Source organism: Rhamphochromis sp. 'chilingali', assembly GCF_963969265.1.
Source record: "Rhamphochromis sp. 'chilingali' genome assembly, chromosome: 11".
NCBI classification, from domain to species: Eukaryota; Metazoa; Chordata; class Actinopteri; order Cichliformes; family Cichlidae; genus Rhamphochromis; species Rhamphochromis sp. 'chilingali'.
Genome location: NC_137938.1, coordinates 24,135,338 through 24,159,591, shown reverse-complemented (window position 1 = coordinate 24,159,591; position 24,254 = coordinate 24,135,338). Strand labels below are relative to the sequence as shown.

The 24,254-nt window shown below is 40.5% G+C and overlaps 1 protein-coding gene across 1 annotated transcript in view; it reads right to left on the bottom strand.

Annotated features, from left to right (window-relative positions):
• Positions 1-1,948: 1,948 nt before the first annotated feature.
• Positions 1,949-24,254, bottom strand: part of cacng8b (calcium channel, voltage-dependent, gamma subunit 8b) — a 29,935-nt gene continuing 7,629 nt past the window's right edge. Inside the window, exons 2-6 of the mRNA XM_080897009.1 lie at positions 12,236-12,525; positions 11,239-11,463; positions 8,288-8,371; positions 5,746-5,886; positions 1,949-4,414 (exon numbers count right to left, since the gene is read on the bottom strand). Of these exons, the coding sequence (XP_080753135.1) occupies positions 3,612-4,414; positions 5,746-5,886; positions 8,288-8,371; positions 11,239-11,461 (1,251 nt within the window). The 5' untranslated portion in view covers positions 11,462-11,463; positions 12,236-12,525 and the 3' untranslated portion in view covers positions 1,949-3,611. The remainder of the gene's footprint in view (positions 4,415-5,745; positions 5,887-8,287; positions 8,372-11,238; positions 11,464-12,235; positions 12,526-24,254) is intronic.

The window sequence follows — 24,254 nt, the reverse complement described above, 5'->3', positions numbered from 1 at the left end:
CCTCCATACCTGCTTCATGCCCTGGAGGACGGGGCTGTGGCCCCCCCACACCCTCTAGCAGATCATTACATGAAGGAACCTTTTAAAAAAACAAGCGCATCCATGCTCACAGGTGTACACACGGGTGATCACACCCACAAACTACACCCTTTTTGGCTCCTACCTCAAAACACACTGTGTTCTGTTGATCTTATGTGCTGCACAATAATGTTTAATATTTAGTATTTACTGTCATATTCCCATATATCATTGTGATGTTGTTTATTCTATTACTCTTGTTCTCTTCTGCTTGTTTTCTTTTTTCTTTCTCAGCAGGTGATCCAGGTGATTGATATATGCATTTTTTTCTGCCCATTCTGTTGGTTTTTGTTTTTTGCCCTTCTTCCCCGTCCCTCTTCTCAGCTGTTTCTCTTTCCCTCTTTCTTTCTCCCCCTTCTTTCCGCCAGTCAAGTCTGTCCCGTATTCAGCAAGTGAAAATAAAATAAACAATAAAAGGTGAATCAAATGGACCATTATGGCAAGGCTGGGATGGTCAATTTGGTAAAGTAAATCCGTTGGGCATCTTTCTTTGCCTTTAGACAATAATTCTGATGGCAAAAGAGCCAAACGGGACAGGCAAGAAGAATAAAATAAATAAAAAAATAAAAAAGGTTGTGTTTGTCTAGCCAAGAAATTTTGCGCTTTTTAGTGCACTCTGAGCCAGCACGAGGTGTCACACTCGTATGCCCTACAGTTAAGAAGGTGGAATATTCTCCCTAAGACGTTACAGCAGAACTCCATCTTTACAGCCTGTCCCTGGGGGCTGAATTCACAATGGTGAGCCCAAGAAAAGGAAAAGAAAAAGAAAAGATGAACATAGTCTCACTACTAATCTTGAAATCTGCAGACTCAACTCAGAACAACTGAAAACCACTTGGTCTCACCCAGCACCCCAGCTTTCATAATCAGCAGTTATCCTCCGCACAATATTTAGGTGAGTCTGAAACAGAAGTTGATGATTGCTCTCAGGTATAAGGTCCATGACCTCTGCCAAATTGCAGGTCACGGTGTAAGTTGTCTATAGGGAACTCTTGTTGTTGTTGTTTTTATAACTTTTTGATCCACTTATATGGACTGGAGAGTCTTAACTGACAGGAGTCATACTCAGTGCTGTGTTTAGCTACTGTTGCCCATCTGCTTCAAGGTTTGGCATGATGCATGTTCAGAGATGCTCCTCTGCATACCTTTCACCTGCATACCTGCAGACCATTCTCTGTAAACCCTAGAGGTGGTTGTGTGGGAAAATCCCAGTAGATCAGCATTTTCTGAAACAGACTGACAACAGCAACCATGCCACTTTCAAAGTTACTTAAATTGCCTTTCTTCCCCATTCTGAAGCTCGATTTGAACTTCAGCAGGTTGTCTCGCTGATATCTGTATGCCTAAATGCACTGAATTTCTGCCATGTGACTGGCTGATTAGATACTTGAGTTGACAACATAATAAAGTGTCTATCAAGTTAATGCCTAATTAACTTGTTTTTGTCAACCACCATAACAAATTAAAATAAACTAAATAATTTTATATATGAATATGCACTGAATATGAACGGAATTAAATCTGAATCTTTATGATTCAACTGTGTTTTTTCACAGCCTTCTACTGTAGCGCAACAACAGGAGAAAGAACATGAAACACAAATTAACTGCAGGACTTTTTTTTAGTGCAGCATTTGTAAAATATTGTATTGCTTCATTTACTCGGGTAAAAAACCAGAATATTCCACCTTTTTTTTTCAGTCAATTTGGAGGTTCTACTGAACAACAAAAAAAGGAAAAAAAGGACAGCACTCTGTAAATATTTCTGTTATTGTTTTTTTTATAAACTTCGTGCAATACAGTGTTTTAAGTTTATCACACATTTAGATAAACCATAATCATTTATCTAGATATATCTATTCTCAACTACATACTATTCATATTGCCCACATAAATGCTATCTGTGTGCATTTTTAATCACATTTTTTTCTTTTTCTGAAATGAAATCAACGAAATGAAAATAATCTGGAAGCATCTGGTCATTGTTTTTGTTTCTTCATTATACCACGTAGCAGGTGAATCCACAGTTTCCACCTAGATCTGCAGTCACTCGGGACAGTTTGGAAGAGGGTGGGATGGCTGGGTGTTACATGTGTCTACATTCTCATCCACATAAACAGCGCAGAGTTCAGACTCAGGAGTTACTGGGGAAGCACAGTGAAAGGAATCTTTGGGGAGCTTAAGGGGTTGTCTGTGGTGAAGCCGCCATTGGTGATAAAGTAGGGAAAACACTGATCGTGTGGCCGTAAATGGGCAGATATGGCGGGCCAGGGTTGGCGGTTGAAACCACCCGACAAGAGTCCAGGGACGGCACTGGGAGCAAAACACTTAAGCCAAACCGGCTCGTTCCAAAATGCATACCCATTTTGAACAGTGGTCCCGAGAAACATGTCTATAGACGTTACAAATATATGTATGCATAATTACAATGTACAGGTATCTTTTTTAAACCCTTTAACCCACATATACAGAGTGTTTTTCTTTTTTGCCACTGAAAATGATGATTTGCATGTGTCACTTTGGGACTTTTCATAGAAAAAAATCTGCTTTTTTTTGTTTTGTTTTTCTCCTCAGGCAGCAACCTTCACCTGATTCTGTACAAATGTGTAATTCTATGTCTCTTTTTTTTTTCCTGCTACGTCTGAGCAGAGGTTCTGTTAATGCCCAAGAACAAACATCTTCAACACGACTAGAGCTACAATTACTACTGTTCACACTGATTAGAATGGAAATAAGACTAACAGAGGCCCATAGAAAACTCAGACTCATAATAACAATGAAGTTGGTGAGCTGTCGCAGTCACTCACATTATTGTTGCATTTCTTTCAGTATCAATATTGGAAGACAATTTACAGTATTCACATCTGACTTCATCATATAAATGAAAATCATACAACATTTGGGTTAAAAAAGAAAAAATAATTATACAGGCTCTCATTCTCCCACGTTATTGTGCACACTCATGCTGGACACTGACATATTACAGCTCACTGTTAGTCCCAGTGGCTCTGCATGGAAGAGATTCACAGTAAAAGTCATAAAGGAAAAGAAAATGTGAAAATTAAAATTTCATTCTAAATTATAGTGTTTGCACATACAGCTAGCCTGTAATAACTCTAAGAATAATCACAACAACAATTTTACATCAATGATGGCCTGGTTAAATTAGCGGTAATATTGCACAAAAATTATGTGAAACATTTTCATAATAGCCCAAGGTTAATTGCGTTTGATCATTAACAAAATAAATCATTTCTAGCACATTAAAATATCAAAATAGTTTTATTGTGAAAGTTCATTGTTGTTGTTATTATCGCTCTGTTATTACTCTTCTTTTTATCCTCAGTGAGATTGAGTAGACTAAATAACAGTGAACATGGAGGGAGAGATGTAGCGTTTTACCTGTGTTTCTACCTCCTGTGTTTCTGCCTGTGTTTCTACCTCCTGTTGAGCCTGCAGTGCTCCTTTCTGGCTTCCCTCTTTCTTTACTACCCATCCTCCTCCCTCCTCACCTACCCCTCTAATACCCTTCCTCTAAACAGGTGTTGTTTTTCTATTGAGGGTGTTAGAGTTGCTCTCCCTGTCTCCCTTCAGCCTGTCCAGAGTCCCCATCCCTCGCTCCCTGTCGACTGTGGATGAGGTGAAGGGCGGAGGGCCAGAGCCCACAGAGTTGGGAATTGGTGGATTGGAGTTGGAAGAATTGGAAGGGTTGTGGGACTTGAGTGATGGGAGAGTGCCGCTCATCATCACCCCCCCTCCCCCTACGCCTCCATCCTTTGGAAAGCAGTTGTGGAGCTGGTAGAGCGTGGCCCTGTCCACCGTTCCATACATGGGCGGCAACCCTCCCAACTTGGGGTCACGGGACAACGTGTACAGGGAGATGTCTCCTCCAGCCAGGGCTGTGTGGGAGCGAGAGTGCGGGTTGGGTAGAGTGGACACTGAAATGGGGCCCTGGGAAAGTAGTGCAGAGGGGGGCAGCCCGAAGTTCTTTCCTCCACCTCCCCCCACAGGCGAGGGGTCTCGGGAGCGGGAAGGGTCAGTCGAACGGGATGAGGAGCGAGAGCGGCGGCGGAAGCGGTAGCTGGGCAGGCGGAGCATGGCGTGCGTGGTACTTTTGAAAATGTCGGTGCGAGAACGGCAGCGGAGCTCCTTGTTCTTCTCGATGTAGATGTTGACAGCCAGCACCCCCACCATTTCAGCCATAATGAAGGAAAGGCCTCCAAAGTAAAAGGACCAACCATAGGAGTACTGCCATTTCTTATCTTCATCCTTCTTCGGAGAAATGTCCCCCAGCGCAGCCGAGATGTAGACAATCACACCAATTATGTTGCTCAGACCTGCGACAGCACAGAAATACGATATTTATAAAAGATGTACACAAACATGGGCCTGCATACAGTGCTAATACATAAATTTTTCTGACATTTGTTAATAAAAACAACAGGTAGCCATTAATTTGGCAGCGACAGGCACCCCCAAACAAAGCATAGAAACTGTTGTGCCACATGATATTCTCCAGAACACTGTTCACACATCTACCCTGCTAAAAAAAGGTATAACAACCATTTAAAAACAATCAGATCTCAATGGAAAAAAATGCAGGATATCTACACTGATATGGACTGGGTAATGCAATAGGTACAAACGGATCCTACATCATTTCAAGGAAAAGAAAATTGTCATCCTACAGAGAGCTGAATTCAAAGACACTGCAAAACCAAAGTGAAAAAATGATGCAGGACTGAAACAGAATGTCACACACATTAAATCTACCGGATTTAGATCAAGTGATGGTGGGAGCCAGTTAATGGTATCAATTCCTTCATCCTCCAGGAACTGCCTCCATGCTCTCAGCAGATGAGCATTGTCATGTACCAGGACGATCCCAGGACCCACTGCACCAGCATATGGCCTGACAGTGGACCCAAGGACTATATCCTGATACCCAATGGCAGTCAGGGTGCTGTTGCCTAGCTTGTAGAGGTCCTTGCATCCCTCCATGGATACGCCTCCCCAGACCATCACTGATCCACCACCAAAACAGTCATGCTGAATGCTATTACAGGCAGCATAACGTTCTTCTCCAGACCCTTTCACATCTCTCATGTGTTTAGGGTGAATCTGGTCTGATCTATGAAAAGCACATGGTGCCCATGATGGACCTGCAAATTCTAGTATTCTATGTCAAATGCTAACCAAATCGGGCTCCACAGCGCTGAACAGTGAGGACAGGGCCCACTAGACAATGTCAGGCCCCGAGGCCACCCTCACGAAGCCTGTTTTTGATTATTTGGTCAGGCACATTCACACTAGAGGCCTGCTGTAGGTAATTTTTGACCCTAGCAAAATGCAAAACTAGTGAAAAAACAGTCAGGAAAAATAAGGAGGGAAAAATGTCATTTCCTCTCTAGGGGATTGTCTCACTGTTGTCCCTCTAGTGCATCCGTGTTAATTTCATTAACTCCAAAAGAGATGAAACTGATTAACAACCCCCTCTGCTACTTAACCGACCAGATCAATATCCCAGAGGTGTAACTGACTTGGCACTACTATAAAAATGTGTTCCTGTAATTTTTTTATAGCAGTGTAGATAAATACATGAAGACATGTGCACACAAGCACAGATACTGAGCTACATACAGAGTTACGTAAAACAGTCCTCACTTACCTGCAGCCACGAAGAGGATCCCTGCCCCCAGGATAATATTCCTTTTGCTTTTATAGAAACGACTAGCAGCAATGCAAACTCCTCCCATCAGCAGAAGGATGGCACTAAGGATGGGGAAGATGTTGGAAGCCCTGACTACCCCTAAAAGAATGGAAGATGAAGAGTAAATGAAACAAGCAAAAAGCTATTACTGTGCAACATGACATCAAGAAACTTAATGAATAGAAGATTTTCACCAGATCAAAACTTGCTTTTGATAAAGTTTGTGTAATATAATCAAATTACCTAAATAAGCACAAGTTATTTAGCTCTTGTATACAGGACAGAACAGTCAATTATGTCATAGGTTTTCTAACAGAGTATCACAAGCATTTTATTCTGAAATAGGTCTGTTAGAAAAACCCTATACAAAAAATAAGATCATTGTTGCAACTGTGATTGGCTTCTTCATTAAATCAGCATGCAATTGTTGTGCCTGTGCTGCAGGCAAATTTACAAATTGCTCTTCTGATGTGTTTTTGACAAAGTAGGTGCTCAGAGAGTGTTTATTGTGCATCCTGGCACTACGACAACTAGGACTAAATCTTTTATGCTCATTTGTAGCACTTTCACATTTAAAGAAAACATTTATTCTCTGTCTGAAAAAAGTACCACAAGGCTCCATTTTTGGACCTCCATCTTTCTCTTTGTACCCACTTGGCACTATTTTCCAGACACATAATATTTGCTTTAACTGTTATGACTGTCAAGTTTATTTTTATAGTGAAACACATTGGTGCATGTCCTGTCCAGCCTTTCCTTAACTGGCTTATTGATTAAATTTTCCAAATTTTAATGAGAGCAAGACAGAAGTTATGTTGTTCCAGTGGCACCAAATGCACCTCCTGTGTCACATTTTCTTCTTGACCTTATATAAGAAATTCATTATCACTAATTTAGGTGTGAAAATGAATCATTCTCTATAGTTCGATCCTCATGGGAACACAGTGTCTAATTCCTGCCTTTTCCACTTGAGGCTGCTGTCACAAATCAAGCCTCTCCTGTCCATATGCAAACCTTGAAACATTAATACATGCTTTTATTACGTCTCATCTCGATTACTGCAATGCACTTTTCATAGGAATTAGCTTGACTTCACGCTCCTTTGCACCTCCTACAACTGGTGCAGAACACTAGATTTTTATCTGGTGCAACCAATAACACTCCAATTTTAGTTTCTCTACACTGGCTTCCAGAGCCTTTACAAATCCACTTTAAAATCCTTTTATTTGTTTTTAATTCTCTAAGTGGTTGTTTCCCCCGTTTCAGCTGTGTGCGCTGTTACATCCTTACATCCCGTCTTGTTCTCTCAGGTTAGCAGACCAGACGACTTCGCTTGTTACAAAGATGCAACACAAACTCAAAGACGATAGAGCTTTCACAGCTGCGGCTCCATGTATGTGGAACAATTTGCCATCGCACTTCAGGCAGTCTCCTTCACTTGCTGTTTTTAACTCTTGTTTACAGACACATTTTTACGCCATGGCCTTTGACCCAGTGTGTTCTCTAACTTTTACCCTTTGGTCTTTTATGTTTGCTGTTATTGTGCAGCACTTTGATCAGCACTGTAGTGCTTTATAAATAAAGTGGTATGGCATGGTAACCTAAGCCATGTTAAAATAAGAAATATAAGGAAAATCGTTCTGAGCTGACATCAACTCGACACAAGAGTAGAAAACCCATTGGAAACCAAGCGTTTAGTGCTGTCTGACCCCTGACCTTTTGGCTCACTGGGATTTCTTTCGCTATGCTTAATATGATCATCTAACATTGAAACTGTAAGAAGCATATTTCCCTATAAGGATTACAAGGAAGAAATTATAGCCAACCTGTTTCTGTGCTCCTACTGTAGTGACAGGTGGAGAAAAACATTCTATGTCCTTGTTAACCAAGGCTTAGAAAATGTGAGAAAAATGGGTAAAAATGCTATGAAATAATTAAATATGTTGAAATTTGCTTTAAATAAAATACACAGAATACTTTTTTGAGGAAATTAATTACTCAGTTCTAGGCACCCAACTGAATCAAACCCTTCCCATGTGGCCCCCGGTCCTTTCAGGAGGTCTGCCAACCACACACACACACACACACACACACACACACACACACACACACACACACACACACATTAACACGCCTCTCTCATCTAGGACAACTAGGCCACAGGAGAGAAAATGCCACCTAAATGCCAGCAAAATGCCTCTGCAACATTGTAAACAGAGCACAAGCTTTTCTTTACGTATGCACGGGCACACATGCATCATATCAGTGCAGAAAGACATGTCTGCAGGGCATTGAGCATGAACTAGGGCACCCCTTCTCTCATGGCTTTGAAAACCTTGTCACGTGTTTATTTCTTAATGTGATTGAGAGAATGAGCAATAAAACGCCAAGTTTAAAGCATCAAGGCATCATTTTATACTTTGCTCTTAATTTGTTTTCAGGTTGTTTTTTTGTTCCCCCTCTACATCACCCACATCTGGCACTTCAGGTAATAACTTACGTAGGACGTACTCTGCCCCATCATGGTCAAAGTCTGCATCCTCTGGGAAGTGGTTAATCTGAGAGCACACTCCTCTCTTCACTCCTGAGACAGACAAGAAGAAAAATGGTGACCAGACTCAACAAAAGGCAACAACTCAAAGCTGAAGCCTTATGAGAACAGATTCTATCCTCTTGATGAAAAGACTGATTGACCTGGAAAATGTTGTACCGTGATTTGAAAATGAATCCAAGCAAATGCGCTGAATGGTAAATTTGGGTATATTGTTTAGGAACATCATCGAGGTTAATGACTCTCGTTGTAATTACAGCTTATGTTAGTAATGTCACAAACACAGTGAACGCACAGGCACAACGTAAATACATACAAGCAGACACACAGGCAGACCGATAACTACCCGGCGGGGTCTTGAATGTAGACAGACAGACGAACGGAGGGACGCACGGAACGATGATGACAGCCCACCACTGTTGTTGGTGGATGGATTTTGAGAAAGGTGGAGTGATGAAATTAAGAGACACAGACTGAGGGAGAGACGAACAGATGTGGGGTGAGATGGTCTCTCAGTGCTCCTACATTTCCACAGGTAGGTCTGTAAAGAAACAGATGGTGGTACAATGGGAGGGAAATACTGGATGAGCCACATGGATCAGGCATTTTTGAAACCCTGCATTAGTCTATGTTGGCATTTTCCATCGTCCTTTATTAAACCACAAATCCAGGACTGTGAAAATACCACCTTATGCACACACGTTCTTAGAGTATTCTATATCTATAGTCTTATATAAATGTAAGAGTTAGTTTTAGAAACACTGGTTCATGTGGTCTGCTGCCCTAAGAGGCAGAGAGAGTGAATAAAACGTTTCAGTAGCCAAATAGGCTAGTCAGTATTTCAGAAACTGCTGATCTGCTGGGATTTTCCTACACAATCATCTCTAGGATTTACAGAGAATTGTCTTAAAAACAGAAAACATCCAATGTGCAGCAGTTCTTTAGGTGAAAATGCTTCATTGATATGAGAGGACAGAGGACTGCTTCGTGTAATAAACCTCATTACAACCAATATATACATCTCTCAATTCATTTCATGGATTCCCATCAGCTGTGTGACGCTGTCATTCCAATATGGAGCAACATTTCAGAGGAACATTTCCAGCACCTTGTTGAATTTGTGCCAGGAAATAATTAAGGTAGCTCTGAAGACAAAAGGGGCAACTGAATAAAGTATTCAATGAGTGTATGTGAACGTGCTTCCAATATTATCTCACTACATGACCTCAAACACAGCTGTGCTAAGTGACTCTGGCAGCTGACATGTTCAGTATCGGGCTCACACATTTGTGGAATTATCTAACAAAAAGTCACACAGACAGATAAAATCTTCATTGACTGGTAAGTCAGTGCAACCCCACCTTGAATGAGTCTGCAGAGGGGAGAAGAGGACAGGACACGTCTATATCCACAGCACAATGTGCCACCCACCTGCAGGCATAAATCTTTTGGAGCTAGCATGTCCTGCATTTCCACCCCTTCTACACCTCACTGCATCACTGCACAACTACTGAGCATCTATCTTGGCTGAATACTCCACAGACATCAAGGATACTTGACCTCTAAGCCACGCCAAGACTCTGTCAGCTTTACTGCAGCAGAAAAGGCTGAAAACGAGAGGAAACTACAAGGAGGCAAAGATGAGGACAAACCAGTAAAAGATGAAATGTAAAAATGTTTGGGGGAGGAAGGCAGAGGGATAGCAAGTGGAAAAAACTGAGAGAGAGAGCGGTGAGGGAAAGAGTGGGTGGGGGTGCACTGCAGCAGAGCTGCAAGGGCTAGAGCTTATCTCTAATTGGCTGCTTTGCTATCAGGAAGCTTAGAGATGAGGACAAATTAGCTTTGTACAATGACCAAGCCCAGGATGGGCCAGGGATGCTTTATAAAGAGAGCCAAGCGGTTTTCCCGGAGACAAAAAAAAGCTTTTACCTCAGTCTGCATGTGAGCAAAGGCACAGATCGCAAACTCACACCACCCCTTTGCTTCTTCACTGTTAACTCCATCCCAGCTTTTACTGTAGAGTGTCAGGCAGGCAGTGTAATGTATAATGAATTAGCAGCTTGTGTTGCAGTGACACAAGAAGTGAAGATTGAGAGATGGTTGCTGCCAGATTCTGTATCTTCCGCCACTTGAAATGAGAAGCCGATGGGTGAACAGAGGCTTTTGTTTCAGCAATTGACTTGAATGAATGCATCCTGAATCACAGACAATGATTAATGGATTATTTTGGATGAGGGTTACGCTTCAGTATCACGTAATTATATTGCAATTATGCAAAATTGTTTTTTTTGGCCCTGTGGCACGGTCGACCAAATACAAATGAAATGTGTATGTTGGTGCTGCTGCAGTGCTGCGCCCTCCTGAACAAAGTTTTTCTAAAGTCAAGTGAGAGGTTCTTGCTGTTAGACTCTGATCCCATTTAACAGAAGAACAATGCATACTATTAAAAATATGTGACTGAATAATGGGAAATGTACTCCCATTTATAAGCTTTAACATTTCAATGAGATACGATTGTCTCGTTGGACCTCAGGAGCGGGTTTCAGGCCACCAGCTTGAAGGTTAAATATTTGAATATAGAAAATTAAAAAAAGAGCCAATAAATACAGTATAATAAACAGAGTATCAAAATTACTGCGTGCAGTGATTAATGTGATTTAAACAGTGGTTCAATTCATCTGCTGCCTGCACAGCATCCAGTCTGAAACCACCACGACCATAACTTAAAGTCACACAATACTGTGAGTGCCCTTCCACCCTGCAACTCTATTATATCTCTCAGTTGAATATGAACCTAAAGATCCAGAAAGTAGCTATAAACTTCAAACTTTTTCAAACATGCGTCTACTTAAGTCCAAATCCCGCACACAGATTCCTGTCGATGAAAGCTCTTTTGTTACCTTCCAAGCAGCATATTCTCCATAGACCGGAGTGGGTGAGAGCACCAGGGTCCTTCTTGTCCTTATTATGAGGGTCATCCTGGGTCACGTTGGCTGTGCTGTTGCAGATGAGGGCACGGGAGTACAGCCAGTAGTCCGTGCCTATTGCCACCGTCATCAGGCCGAAGGCAGCGAATGCCCCCACGGTGGTGAGAAGGATCTGGATCCCCTTCTCACACACCATGCCTTTAAGGGAAACCAGAAAGTGGAGGAAGAGGTGAGTGAGAAGTTGGAGAGAGTGGGCATCAGGAGTGCAAATAAAAAGCATTTATCGAAGAGTAGGAGAACAAGGAAGAACTTAACAAAGTGCAGTTTATTAAAAAAGACAGCAAACAAAGAAGGTGAGATGATGAGGAGCAGGAGGAGGCGAGGGGCACCGGTGGGAGGGAGAGAGGGAGGCGATGAGAAAAGATGAGCGCGAGGTGTAGGCGGATGTGGGAGGTGCATAAGTGGCTCTATGATGTGTCCTTGGAGGAGAGTTTGATGACTCTGCTGACTCTGCTTAACAAGACAGAATTGATGTGAAGCACAACAGATCTCACCCTCCCAAACTCAGTCTACTCCATATTCATGACCCTGACAATGTTCTCCCCCTCGGTATCAGCAGGGCTCGATGCACACACACACACACACACACACACACACACACACACACACACACACACACACACACACACACACACACACACACACACACACAGCAGATGAAACATGGGATCGACTTGCACCTACTTCTATTACAGAGGCAATGTTGGTGAACCTCTTACATACAAACATCCATGTATACACTCACACATTACATAATTCACTTACAGCCTTTACAAGTGTGAAAGACAGAAAGTTGTCTCAGTATCGCAGAGTTACCTCCACAGATATTTCTGTTGTGTTAAAAGTTTCCTTTTCACAGACACAAATGTGCTAAACCTGACGGTGCAGAGAGTGACAAAGTGAGACCTACCTGACGGCGAGTTTCTATCCTTCGACTCAATTTTGAAATCTTTCTTTTCCTCGTCAGTGAAGAACGTGCTGTCCCCTCGATCCGGACAGCATCCATCGACTGTGTTCACCCGCTCTCCTCTCTCCTTCTTGCTCTTGTCCTCTCTCTTGCCTCTGTCTCTTTCTCTCTCTTTCTTTTCGACTCACTGGAAAGTTGGTGCTGGTGGAAGTTGTGGACGGTTGTCCCGCCCTCTGCTCGTCTGCTGTTAGCAGGAAACTTGCAGATAGAAGTCCATGGTCACTGCTCTGATGCTGCACATGAACAAAGACAGAAATATATTGCACTGTATTAAATTTATGTACAGCAGTAAATATTAAGTCATGACTCTGCAGATGAGGGCTATTATGTAACGGTTGACATGAGCCATTGTTGTATTTAACTTCTTTTCACATGTGCATCTATAAGACTTTTTAGCTGGTATCATGGATAACAAAGAGCTGTATAAATTAGGACTAAATTAGTAAATGGACTCTTATTGTTGCTGTGATTTTTGGGTCAACGACATATTATGAAAAAAGTAAATGTGGCACATTACATTACTTTCCTTAAATTAAAATTTCATTTTGCCAGCTCAACAGTAGGGTTAGGGCTAGGGTATCCTTCGTATCCTTATATTTGAGGAAAATGATATTTCTGTTGGCATGTGGTCATTTGGGAAGACTTCCATAAAATTCTTTAAGTTATTATGAATTAATTTAAGTTATCCCAAGTAAGATTTATAATATGCTCAATATTTGCTTGGAACCAAGTCGCAACCTCTGTGGATTGAAATAGAAACATGCAGTTCCTCAAATGCACAGCTCTACAACAACGTTATACATTCACCAGCCTATTTGTAAGGTCCATCTCGAGAGTAATGGGTTGGACCTTCTTAAAGCTGGTGTGTGCCAAGAAAATATCCCCCACAACATTATCCCACCACCAGCAGCAGCCTGAACCATTAATACTTAATAATTTATCAGTGGGTGGCTGTAGCTCAGGAGGCCAATCGGAAGGTTGGTGTTTCGATCCCTGGCTCCTCTGGTCTCCAGTCTGCATGTCTCAGTATCCTTGGGAAAGATACTGAACCCCAAGTGGCTCTCCCATGTCTTCCATGGAGTATGTTAGATAGAACGCACTTATGTGTAGCAAACAATACTTGTATGAATGAGTGAATGTGCCATGTTGTATAAAGCACTTTGAGTAGAACAGAAGGGTGGTCTACAAGAACCACTTAATTTACTATTTATACTTTCACACTGCTAATGTCAAATTCTCACCTTACCTTCTGAATGTTGCAGCAATGTTTTTCTAATCTTCTACTGTCTAATTTTGATGAGCCTGTGGGATTTGTAGCCTCAGTTTCATGTTCTTAGCTGACATGAATGGCACTTGGTGTGGTCTTCAGCTGTTGTAGCACATTTTCTTGAAGGTTTGAGATGTTGTGTTATCAGAAATGCTCTTCTGTATACCGTGCTTGTAACAAGTGGAAGGCAACAGTTTGAACTTTGGCTGCCTTCCTATTATCCTGAAGTGGTCTGGCCATTCTATTCTGACCTCTAACATCAACAAAGTATTCAGCTCACCTGTTTATTCAGTCTATTCAGGCTTAAAGTTTATTTATTAGCGCCATGGCTGCCTTAACTAGCCAATGCTAACTGCTAGCGTCTTCTGCTGGGATTCACCAATTTGTTTTTAATTCACTGAGCTTGACCTCTTTACAGTTTGGCCTTTTATATATTTAATTGTACTAATGGACCTCCCAAAAATTCTGTGCATCCCCTTTGGTGATTGAATGTCTTATGTTTATTTAATTACACATCACAGTTAGCAGGTGTATGTGATATGCACTCAGCTAGCTAAGCTTGGGGCGATCATGGCTCAACAGTTGGCAGTTTGTCCTGTATTCGGAAGGTTGCCAGTTCGAGCCCCAGCTCCGACAGTCTTGGTCGTTGTGTCCTTGGGCAAGACACCTCACCTGTTGCCTACTGGTGGTGGTCAGAGGGCCCGGTGGTGCTAGTGTCCTGCAGCCTCGCCTCTGTCAGTGCTCCCAAGGGTAGCTGTGGCTACAATGTAGCTTGCCATCACCAGTGTGTGTGAATGACTGAATGTAGTGTAAAGCGCTTTGGGTCCTTAGGGACTATACAAATACAGGCCATTTACTTGTTAGCATTCATGGATAAATTAGCACTCCAACCTTGGTTATTGAATCTGAAATTAAAAATGGTGAAACAACATTTTATGTACTTGAAATCGGCACACTGTCACCGTGATAGTGATGTGTCGTTGCAAACGAAATGGCTCTTAGAGCCGGATCTTTGACGTGAATGACGCGAGCCGGCTCCTTATCGCGAGCTGTGGTGTTTTTTTTTCTTTCTCTCACCCTCTCTCGCACTTTTTTCCGCTTCACTCCGCACGTGAGCCTTGTGCTTTGCGCTGGGAAGAGGGAGAGGGGCAGTAGTTACACTTGCAGTAGCACAGGAACAGAGCGGGAGGGAGAGGCAGAGAAAGAGAGCCAGGGACAACAACCTCACATTAGAAAGGTATAGTAATCATCCACAACTATTTTCAGTTGCAGATGCTAAAGGATTCAGAAAGTTTATTCATGCAGGCCCATATGACAGAGAATGTTCATCTTCTTTTTGTTTTCATATTTTAATTTATATTTAATTGTGTTGTGGTTTGCAGTGTTTTGTGTTGTTTCACTTTAAATTTGTTTAAAAGGAAAAAGCTGAAATTTTAAATAATTAAAAGTTGAAATATAAATAGTTGTTTTTTGTATTATATGATTTATTTATTGCATTTTATGTGGAGTGAATAAATAAAAGTATATCTACGATGGCCCCTCGAGACAAAGCCCATACAAACTTCAAAACACGTACGAACTCTGAAGCACGTACAAACTCCAAAACACGTAAAAACTCAGAAGAACATAAAAACTCCAAAACACGTACAAAAGACAAAAGAAGTGCTCCAGGATGCTAGGGCGCAGTGTTGAGTTTTTGTTACCTAGTGGCTACACAAGCCAGCAAGTACCAACGACCGGATTTGGTGTGTGGTAGTAACAGGTAAATGGACATTTTTTTAAATTATTTGATTATATATGTGTGCTTGTGTATAAATACACAAACAATACACATATGCCTTCAATTGTGTAATTTAAGTGATCTAGGTAGCTCTGTTTTGGAAGTTCAGTTAACGCTAGAAATGTGTTTTGGAGTTTGTACGTGCTTTGTCTCTAGGTCTAGGGGCCACCACATATATTTATATATAAACATATATAAATTAAACCACTTTTTTTTTTACATTAGTAATTCATTTTGTGCATAATTTTATATTATTGGTAATAATAAATTAATTAAAGCAACAAAATAACCCGAAGAGCCGGTTCGGAGCCGAAAGAACCGGCTCTTTTTAGTGAGCCGAGCCGAAAGAGCCGGAAATCCCATCGCTACACCGTGAGGCATGCTGATGTTAGCATTTAGCTCGACTGCTGCCTAACAGACCTGTGTGGCATTCAGGAATGTCGACGGTTTGTAAATTAATGGAAGTGAAGTGTATGACATGAGTTATGATTTATTTTCCATGCTTAGGGTTATGGCCAAATTAGTTTTTCCATTTTCAGCTCTGCTCTGTTGTGTGTTTTAACACTGTTTACAGAAAGTGTAGTCACAGGAGGGACAGCTTTAAAGGTTAAAGAGAGAATGAATCCAGAGCAAGGAAACTGCATCTACTCTGAATAAGAGGAGCAAGAGGGGGAGGCAGGGAGGACCAACCCGACATTGTTACCATAGCAACATTGAATTCCAAAGTCTGGATCAGCATCGAGCGAGGGGGGTGGTGGGGGGAGACAGAGGGAGAAAGGGGCAGAGATGGGAAAGAAAGAGGCAGAAATAAGGCAGATATTTCAAGACACTAACGGCGTGTTGACTCTGAGGCCGGGGCAGAAGGACGAGCGTGCTAAAGCTTTATCAATAGATAAATGTGTGACCACAGCAACACAGATGCTCTGGGTCACACACACACGCACGCTCATAAATACACATGAATAAAGACTAAACGGCATCCGTTACCGAGGGCACAGGAAGTATTTCCTTTTCTCAGCGTCTTTGTATGATGGGTTTTGAAACAAACACGAGGGTAGGATGAAGCAGCACACATTATTCAGCAAACATTATTTAGCAGACATAATGCAGTGCAGTCAAGTCTGTTAATATTTGATGATGCAATATGGCACCGTGATCAAAATAGGTTACATCCTGTTTGCATTGTGAGGCCCAAAACAGAGCTGCCTCAGAGACAGAAAAAGAGACATGGAAGGAGAAACGGTGTGTGTGTGTGTGTGCACATTTCCTCTCCAGTGCTTCTGAGGATGGGTCTAGTCCAATCTTATTGAATCCCAGCAATGTTCCCCTCAGCTCCCTTTGGTTAGACAGTTAGCCTTGTATCTCTGCTTTCAGGCATCTTATTATGTAAACTGTCAAATGACACCACCACAGTGTGGCTTATTATTTATACACTGTGGTTGAATATGTGTAAGCAAACAAGCGAAAGTGATTGTGTGTGTGTGTGTGTGAGTGTGCCGTATGACCTTCCAACCCTATCAACATGCTGCCTCTCCCTGTGGAAAATACATTTCTAGAAGGGATTACACTATCTCCAAGGCGTAAAAATACAGTATCTAATCTGTGTGTACGTGTATGTGTGTGTGTGTATAGTCTTTGACTCCATGTAATGAATGACCTTAAGAATAACCTACAAAGTTACTCTCCCGAGTAAAAACTCCCCTGCGTGGGCGGAGATCATAATTGTCATTTAATTATCTGTAATTTCTATTTTCCAGCAATAATTAAGAAAGAGGGGAAAGAAGAGAATGGCACAGAAGCTAGAGCAAGAGAGCGTGAAAGAACAAGAGGCCATGAAAAAAAATTAAAGAGCTGCACAAAAAATATTAAAGGGGTTCAAGGTCAGATAAGGGAGAAGGCATTGTAACTTTTCTTTAGGCTAACAGGAGTCTTGCTTTTTTTTTAAAAAAAGTCTTTATGGTGTAGTTAAAAGGGTATGTGAACATGACATGCTTCTTTTGCAGTTTAAAATGAGAAGACTTTGTATTTTGGGGAAACATATACTGATTTAGGCTAGGTTGTGTCAGGTAAAACAATAAAAAAAGAGACTGCAATAACACTGTCTCTACCAAAAACCTCCTCCATGCAGGGATTTTGTTGCTCTATGAAACCCCACTTTGGCATTTTGATAATGAGCCATACTGCTGTAACCATGCAAAGTAGACTTATTATAAGCTATGACACCACAATGCTTTGTGCTCCTGTGGAAACAACAAGTCTGTATTATGTTAACAATCTTTGACAAAAATGCATTTAATTTGAAATGTTGCAGAAAAGAACTACTCTACCTACAATCCTAAACTGATATAATCTCTGACTGATGGGAGTTGCTGTTACTGTGGAAATGTTTAAACCCTGTAGCATCATGTCACTTATTGATCACAAAACCTCAAAAACCATCAGAGCGGTGATTGCATTCAGGAGCGAAGCACTGTACCATAACCAGGCTATATTACTTTACGGCCTGATTATTGACAAAAAAAACCTACGTACTGTTATTATACAACACTATTATTAATCACATTAATCACAAACCCTACGATGATGAAAAGGAGTCAATTCAACTGCTATGGAATTAGAGACTCACAGTTGGTTATTTAAGGAGTAGTTCCTTCACCATTAAAATAATTAAGTTCGGTCCTTTAAAGTTTTTTTTTTTGCTTTGTTTTTCTTCTTTTTTGATCCAAATGTTTTTTTTATGGTCACGATACAACTGACAACCAGTATTATGTTTTTTTAAAAATTCAATGTCTGGTTAGAAAATACAGAAAAAACACAATGGTACGTTATATTGTAACTTTACAGAGCTTTTTTCAGTGTAAGGAAGGTACAAACAGCAAGTTCACTTGTGGAAATGGAGAACTTATAAAAGTGGAATTTCTATTGTCTGTAAAAATACCGGTATAAACTTTTACGTAAAATAAAAGTGTCATATAACAATATAATTTAAATATAGGGATGGCATGCATTTACACGCCCTTGTGCACCACACCAGCCTTTCTTTTTAGGCAGAATGATCATTTCTACCTAAAAAGGTAGTAATCATAACCAAGCACTACTTCAACAATTTGCAAGATATTTTCCAATACTTTTCCCCCCAAAACTGTTTGTTAAAGATGGAAACAACAAACTTGTTTCAACACTTGAGGCAAAAACACAATGTCGAGCATAAGCAGGCTATGATGGCATGTGAGAAGAAGATCCTAACAAACCACAGAGTAAATAATTAATCTCTGTAACTCTGGTTAGTTGCACTCCAAATGACAGAAAGAGCAAACAGTGGATGGGAAATATTGATGACATTATATGGTGATGGTCTTAAACAGCTTTAAAAACCTTGACCCAAGATGTAACATCCCAGGCTGAAAATTTTTTTTCAGTTATATTATGTGACAATATTGTGCGGCTCCTGAAGCCTTACAAGGTTAGTTACTGTTAAAGTGTTAAACAGTTATGTTAACACTTTTACTTCTCCACTGAAAACACTACCTGAGCTCTGTGAACTGGCTACATGCTACTGTTTGACTATAACTCTGGTGGTGCTGCTGAAACTTTGCAGCAACAGATTCACAGTTTGATTTAGGCAGTCTTTCATCAATGGAATATATCTTTTGTTTTGTTTACACTAATACATATTGCTGTATTGCAAACTGCAATCATTAATATATCATGTAATCAGTATTGCTTTTCTATATCATCATAAATATCATTATCATTAGTGATAAATACCATTATTGCAAATATCATGATATAATTTTGAGGCTACAGCATCCACCCCCTAGTGGTCAGTGTTGAGCTCTGCAGAGTCTTTTGTCAGCAGACATTTGCAACTGACAGTGTTGTTAATCTTGCAAGCACTGGGGTTGTACTCTTGACTGCTGATTGGCCGATCCATACACTCGATGATCTACTGTGTTACTGACACAAGTGGGACATCAGTTACATGCCAGAGTTAACCCATTTTTGCAGCAGAAAGAACGGTAACACTTTATAATACAGCCTGCAACCAAAGACATAATTCTTCTGTAATTAAATGGAATTTCCATGTATTTTGCTGTTCCATGTAAATAACATTGTAATAATGTTTAGATGGACAAACTTAAAGGTAGTAAACTAGATTAAGGGGCTCAGTCAGCTTTTTACAGGAAACCAAGAAAAAATTATATTGTAGGTAAATTTCAGTAGTGTGTAAGTCATTTTAAGTACTGCATACGTAACAACACATGCAGGTATTTTGCAGGAAAAGAAATACAAATTATACTGTAAGCTTAAGTTATTTTAAGTGTGGTAATACATCAGCATAATTACGATGCGAGATGGGGAAAGAATAAGACTTTTCAGTATTATAAAGTGGCTTAACTTCTGGGTATTTTATAAGAAAGGAGACACACATTGTATTTGAAGTAATTTTAAGAACAGTGTAAGTAAAAAAGGACAGCTGCATAACACAAAATTCATCATGCACATTAGCTAAATGAATATTAAATAATGATGTAAAAAAAATAAAGACGTAAAAGGTAAAGTTAAGTCACTCCATAATATGGTGTATTCCCGACATAAAATGGGAAAATATTGCATTTGCTCAAAGGTAAACACACATTACTTAAAATTACATACAGTATAATTTGTGTCACTCTCCTTGCAAAATAGCTGGAAGTTAGGAAAGATGAAGTCACTACATAATATGGACCTTGCCCCAAAATGTAAGATGGGAAAATATTGTTTGTTTATTGTACATCTTTGTCTACATTACTGGGAAATTATCCAGTACTTACAATTACTTATGCACTACATACATTTACTTGCAATATAATTTCTGGTTTGTTTGACTTGTTACCCTCTTATTCTTGTGTAATGCCTTTATATATTTTCATGTAAATATAATTACAATGTAATTTTGAATAAAATCCATCGAACTCCCTTTTTATTGCAGGAAAATTAAACCCGTAGTAACGAGCCGTATTGCAAAGTGTTACCGAAAGAATACACCATCTGCAACAAACTGGGCATCTTTACTACTTTGAACTTACCCAACCTAAACGAGATTTCTAAGTCTAACTTACTTAACCTTTACAAACTGTCCGCATGACTGCATTTCATAAAATAAAATAAAAAATCAAAGAGACAACATTCCAATCACAGGGCAACGAGGCAACAACCAACAAAGTATGTATTCTAAAAACCGTAGGCTACATTTTCAGTAACAGGATGTTCTGTAAATCAAGAATTAACGTATTTTAATATAGTTTGTCCCATAATTGCTCTTTGGAATACTTGCAGTGGGCAACAGCTGTCAGCAACAGCAGCAGTCCACCTACACCAAGCTGGATGTAAAGTATTCTCTCTCATCAAAAAGTAAAATTTATATCATGATAGGAAATGTCAGATGTGTTGTTGCTCTGGATATTTAGAGATACAGATTTGGAATGTAATGAGCACATGTTGGAGTAGTGTATGCTCTGCAATTCTACTACATTGTTAGGTGGTTGGCAGAAAACACGTTGATGTCATAATATATCATGTTTACTTCAGGTTTTGTGGATCAAAATTCTTAAATGTTATTGGAATAAAATTATAGTGACACATGATATAGATATAGAAGAACCTTGAGGAGTCTATGATGTACCTGTGTGCCAAGTTTGGCTGCTCAACTTCTGACTTGGTAGAAGTTCGCAGACAGACAGGCAGGCAGAAGGATTTTGTGTATTTTATTAAGATATGGACAGGTCTGTTGTTATCATTTCTGTGTAAGATAACAAGGTTAAAATGATTTATGATGCACCAATGCAAGCTTAATGTCTGTTTATAATTCATTTAGGCCAGGAGGGCTCACAGGTGGAGTGCACTCAAGTTTAGGCCACAATGCACTCAAGTGCCTTGTGGCATATATAGAAAGTCTGTATATGTTTTTTGGTTGAAGAGTAGATGACTTCTAAAGGCCAAGATTTTCTAACTGCACCCTGAGGAAATAGTGGATAATTAACAGTGGCAGTATTATTTCAATAGTTGCGTCACAGTGATTAGTTCAAACGTTAATGTGGACAAAAGATTTTACACATTTAGTTCTGTTTGCAGGTCCTGTGGGGTACTACTGCATATGTGCAGAAATCTGTACAAATGCCCTCTGTGGCTCCCAAGGGGGCTGCGCAAGATCTGACAAGCGATTTCACTTGACTCAGTGCTGATCTGAGCTGAGGAATACAAAAAAAGGAGGAGGGGGGAGTTTGAATATGAAAGAGGTGAGCTTAGCCAGACCTCTAACTCTCTCCTCACCCCTGCTTGAGGCTAGCAGATCAAAGCAACATTAACCACAACTAACATAGCAGACCTGAATCTCAAATACACACTGTCAGCGGCCATTGTGTACCGTGCTTAATGCAGGTGCCAGGTTGAAGGATGAAGAATGTGAGAAATAAATAAGATAGTACCTGTAGCTCAATTCTGATCCTTTTTTAAACTGTTGCAAGCCTGACGATGTCATAAGAGTGCACTGCAGCATCACCTTTTTTACATTATGAAATAGTGGGTTCAGAGCCACTCTTCTCGGCAATAATGTTCACACTGGTCGTAATAGCAAATGATTGCAGGAGTGGTGATAAATTCTGGATAGTACTGGAGTTTGTGTGGATGTAATATACACATTCCCCTTTGCCATAAATCTGAGCATCCCAGACCTAACACCCTCACAGTGATGCCTTCATTGTATGTTGCTAGCTAGGGGCAATTAGCTGTAGCTGGACTTACTGCAGAAACAAAGGCTTTGGAAGCAAGCGGCTGCAGGGACCATTACAGAACCAGGCTCTCACTTGCCTAAAAAAAAAACTTCAGATATAATCAGATCTACCTGTGTGACTCATTCCCAGCAAGGCAGGCCACCTTGCTTGTATGAAATACAAGCATGCCCAATGAGTTGTGGCGCTAATAACACAGCCATAAATCACACAGGAGATTTGAATTTTGTAGCAGCTGCTCCATTAGCTATTCATTGCATAAATCAGCTACCAAACTGCTTGTTGAATAAATGATGACAGCCGTAATAAGTTTTTCCACACATGTGAAAGGCAGTGGTCCTGCATGGGCGAGTGTGGAAGTTTTCAGTGCAGCATCTACACACACACACACACACACACACACACACACACACACACACACACACACACACACACACACACACACACACAAGGGTATCACATGGAAAGAAGAATTATGTCTGGTCTCCACAGGACCAGAATCGGGACTGTAGTTATTGAAAATGACATAAGCTAACAGTGAGTGCTTGACCAAAAGTGAGTGCTTGACCAAAAACATGCACTAGGCCTACTTATGATGGCAGATCTAAAAATACAAGCCGAGTATTCTATTCTGAGGTGCTGATGGCGGCAGTGAACATTAGGAAAACATGCACAAATATTCAGAGCAGTGACTTTTGGTAGCCGCAGTGATTTTTCCCCTTAATCATGAGAAAGAGCTACACACCTGAGCTCATTGCTGAGCTCCCACATCTGGCAGGCGCACATTTACATCTTTGCACGCTCACATGCAGAAACACACTCGTGAATGCACAGGAAAAAAAAAGAAAAATAGGAAGAAATCCACATGCAAACGAACCAAGCACATATGCGGCCTTTAACACCCACAACTGTCAAAATGATGACAACAAATGCATAAAATAGGTCATCTTTAAAAGGTACTTTAAAGTGTAGCTGAACTGCCATTAAGCCCTCGTGAAGAGTCTGCTAAGATCCTCTGACTCCATGTGACCAAGGCTTTGCCTGTCTGAGCAGAAGTGCCTGAGGAGGCAGTGGCAGTAACACCTTGGTTTAAGAGGCTCTCAAAATAAAGTGTCTCTGAATGACTGGATGCTCATGAACCCGTGAATCCATGCTTAAACACATGGACACTTGCAACCATGAACTTTAAATATTCCAGTCTTCACAGATTAAACCGCTTTCTGACAGCAATTCTAACACAAAATTGCCCTTTAAATTTATAGTTATTATACATAAAAGAGTAAGTTATCCTGTTATGTAAGTGCAGCAGGGGAGAAACAAATTAACCAGGAAACAAGCTTGCAAATAACTCAAGAAGAAAGCTGGCCGTTGTAAAGATAGAAAAACTGGGGATTATAATTATTTTATTACTGCTCTAATACAGAGTTTAGTCAACAAGACTTTGGGAAACTCAAACAAGTGCCTATCCAGTTTAACCAGGGAGATATCTTCCAGTAATGGGTGATCAGCAGTTAAATTAGGCCTGCAACAGATTTTCATTACTGATTCATACATTATACGACTGTCTCGTTAATTTAATTTTAATTACCATTTGGCTTCAAATGATTAATAAAATGAGAGAATTGAGATGAAATGATTATTGGGTTTTTTTTGTTTTTTTGTGTCCCGTTTGGATCTTTAGCCATCAGAATTGTTGTCTTTAGGCCAAGAAAGATGCCAAGCGGATTTATTTTACCAAGTGGATCATCATGGCCTTGCCATATTGGTCCATTTGATTGACCTTTATTATAATTATGAATTTATTTTATTTTCAGTTGCTACAAACGGGACAGACATGACTGGGGGATAGGACAGGGAGAAAGAATGAAAGAAAGAGAGGGAGAGAAAGAAAACCAAAGGGGAGAAGAGACGGTGAGAAGGGGGGGGGGGGAGAGAAAGAAAAAAACCCAAAACAAAACACCTGGATCACCTGTATGGAGAAAAAAAACAGAAGAGAAAGCAAACAACAAAGAGCAACATAATAAAAAAAACAGCACCATCACAATAAACTAGCTAACAGTAGATAACAGTAGATACTAAATAATAAACGATATTGTGCCACCCTCCTGGGAAGAGCTGAGTAGAGCCCCAAAGGAGAGGTCACCC